General features: G+C 31.3%; 1 protein-coding gene across 1 annotated transcript in view; it reads right to left on the bottom strand.

Moving 5' to 3' along the window:
- The window catches only part of LOC106475012 (synaptophysin-like protein 1), a 15,850-nt gene that overhangs the window by 5,989 nt on the left and 8,121 nt on the right, over nt 1-1,740 (bottom strand). The window contains exon 3 of the mRNA XM_022379236.1: nt 967-1,088. Coding sequence (XP_022234944.1) covers nt 967-1,088 — 122 coding nt within the window. The remainder of the gene's footprint in view (nt 1-966; nt 1,089-1,740) is intronic.

Here is a 1,740-nt window from a genome sequence, read left to right as displayed (position 1 = left end):
CTAGGAATCATCTAAACCTCATGAGATATTATTTGGATTACAGATGTTAGCCTGGGAATCATCTAAACCTCATGAGATATTATTTGGATTACAGATGTTAGCCTAGGAATCATCTAAACCTCATGAGATATTATGGGGATTACAGATGTTAGACTAGGAATCATCTAAACCTCATGAGATATTACTGTGATTACAGATGTTAGCCTGGGAATCATCTAAACCTCATGAGATATTATGGGGATTACAGATGTTAGACTAGGAATCATCTAAACTAAATAATTTAATATACAGGTCTCACTAGGCCTTGTCATAAAATACACTGATTCACCAATTGCTGTTACTGATATAGGTTTAGATGATTCCAAGGCTAACATCTGTAATCACAGTAATATCTCATGAGGTTTAGATGATTCCCAGGCTAATATCTGTAATCCAAATAATATCTCATGAGGTTTAGATGATTCCCAGGCTAATATCTGTAATCCAAATAAAATTTCATGAGGTTTAGATGATTCCCAGGCTAACATCTGTAATCACAGTAATATCTCATGAGGTAACTTAATGTGTTATCAGTATATTTTATGACAAGGCCTAGTGAGACCTGTATATTAAATTATTTACTAACTTAATGTGTTATCGGTGTATATTTTATGACAAGGCCTAGTGAGGCCTGTATATTAAATTATTTACTAACTTAATGTGTTATCAGTGTATTGTATGACAAGGCCTAGTAAAACCTGTATATTAAATTATTTACTAACTTAAAATGTTATCAGTGTATATTTTATGACAAGGCCTAGTGAGACCGGTATATTAAATTATTTAATTAAAAAAATTCTAGCATTCTTCCACTTAAACTTTCTTTGTGTTAATAATGAAATAAACACATATAACACACAGGTGCATTATTGTGAGTATATATATATATAAACTTGTCTAGGTTTATAAGAAATACTAAAACCTTACTTGAATGCATATTCAAATTTTAAATCCACTTTCTTGGGTTCTGTTGAGTTAAGACAAGTAATATCAAAAGAAGTGTGGCTCTTAAAGCCAGATGTAGTTGCAAAAGCAAAGATAGACATTATCTGTTGGAAAAAAAGATCAAAGTTACACAATGACAAACATTTAGTAAATACAGTTAACAACAGATGACAAATAACCAACATGCAGTTCTGTATTTATTGTTACTAAATACAGTTAACAATAGATGACAAATAACCAACACACCGATCTGTATTTACTGTTACTAAATACAGTTAACAACAGATGACAAATAACCAACACACAGTTCTGTATTTACTGTTACTAAATACAGTTAACAACAGATGACAAATAACCAACACACCGATCTGTATTTACTGTTACTAAATACAGTTAACAACAGATGACAAATAACCAACACATCGATCTGTATTTACTGTTACTAAATACAGTTAACAACAGATGGCAAATAACCAACACACCGATCTGTATTTACTGTTACTAAATACAGTTAACAACAGATGACAAATAACCAACACACCGATCTGTATTTACTGTTACTAAATACAGTTAACAACAGATGACAAATAACCAACACACAGTTCTGTATTTACTGTTACTAAATACAGTTAACAACAGATGACAAATAACCAACACACAGATTTGTATTTACTGTTACTAAATAAGTTAACAACAGATAACTGAGCTGGACAAACAAGACAGTAGTGAATCTCGCTCAGTTATCTATGGACAAAC

This window comes from Limulus polyphemus, unplaced genomic scaffold (assembly GCF_000517525.1).
Source record: "Limulus polyphemus unplaced genomic scaffold, Limulus_polyphemus-2.1.2 Scaffold7966, whole genome shotgun sequence".
NCBI classification, from domain to species: domain Eukaryota; kingdom Metazoa; phylum Arthropoda; class Merostomata; order Xiphosura; family Limulidae; genus Limulus; species Limulus polyphemus.
Note: the sequence above shows the minus strand (reverse complement) of the source record. Positions and strands in the feature narration are given on the sequence as shown.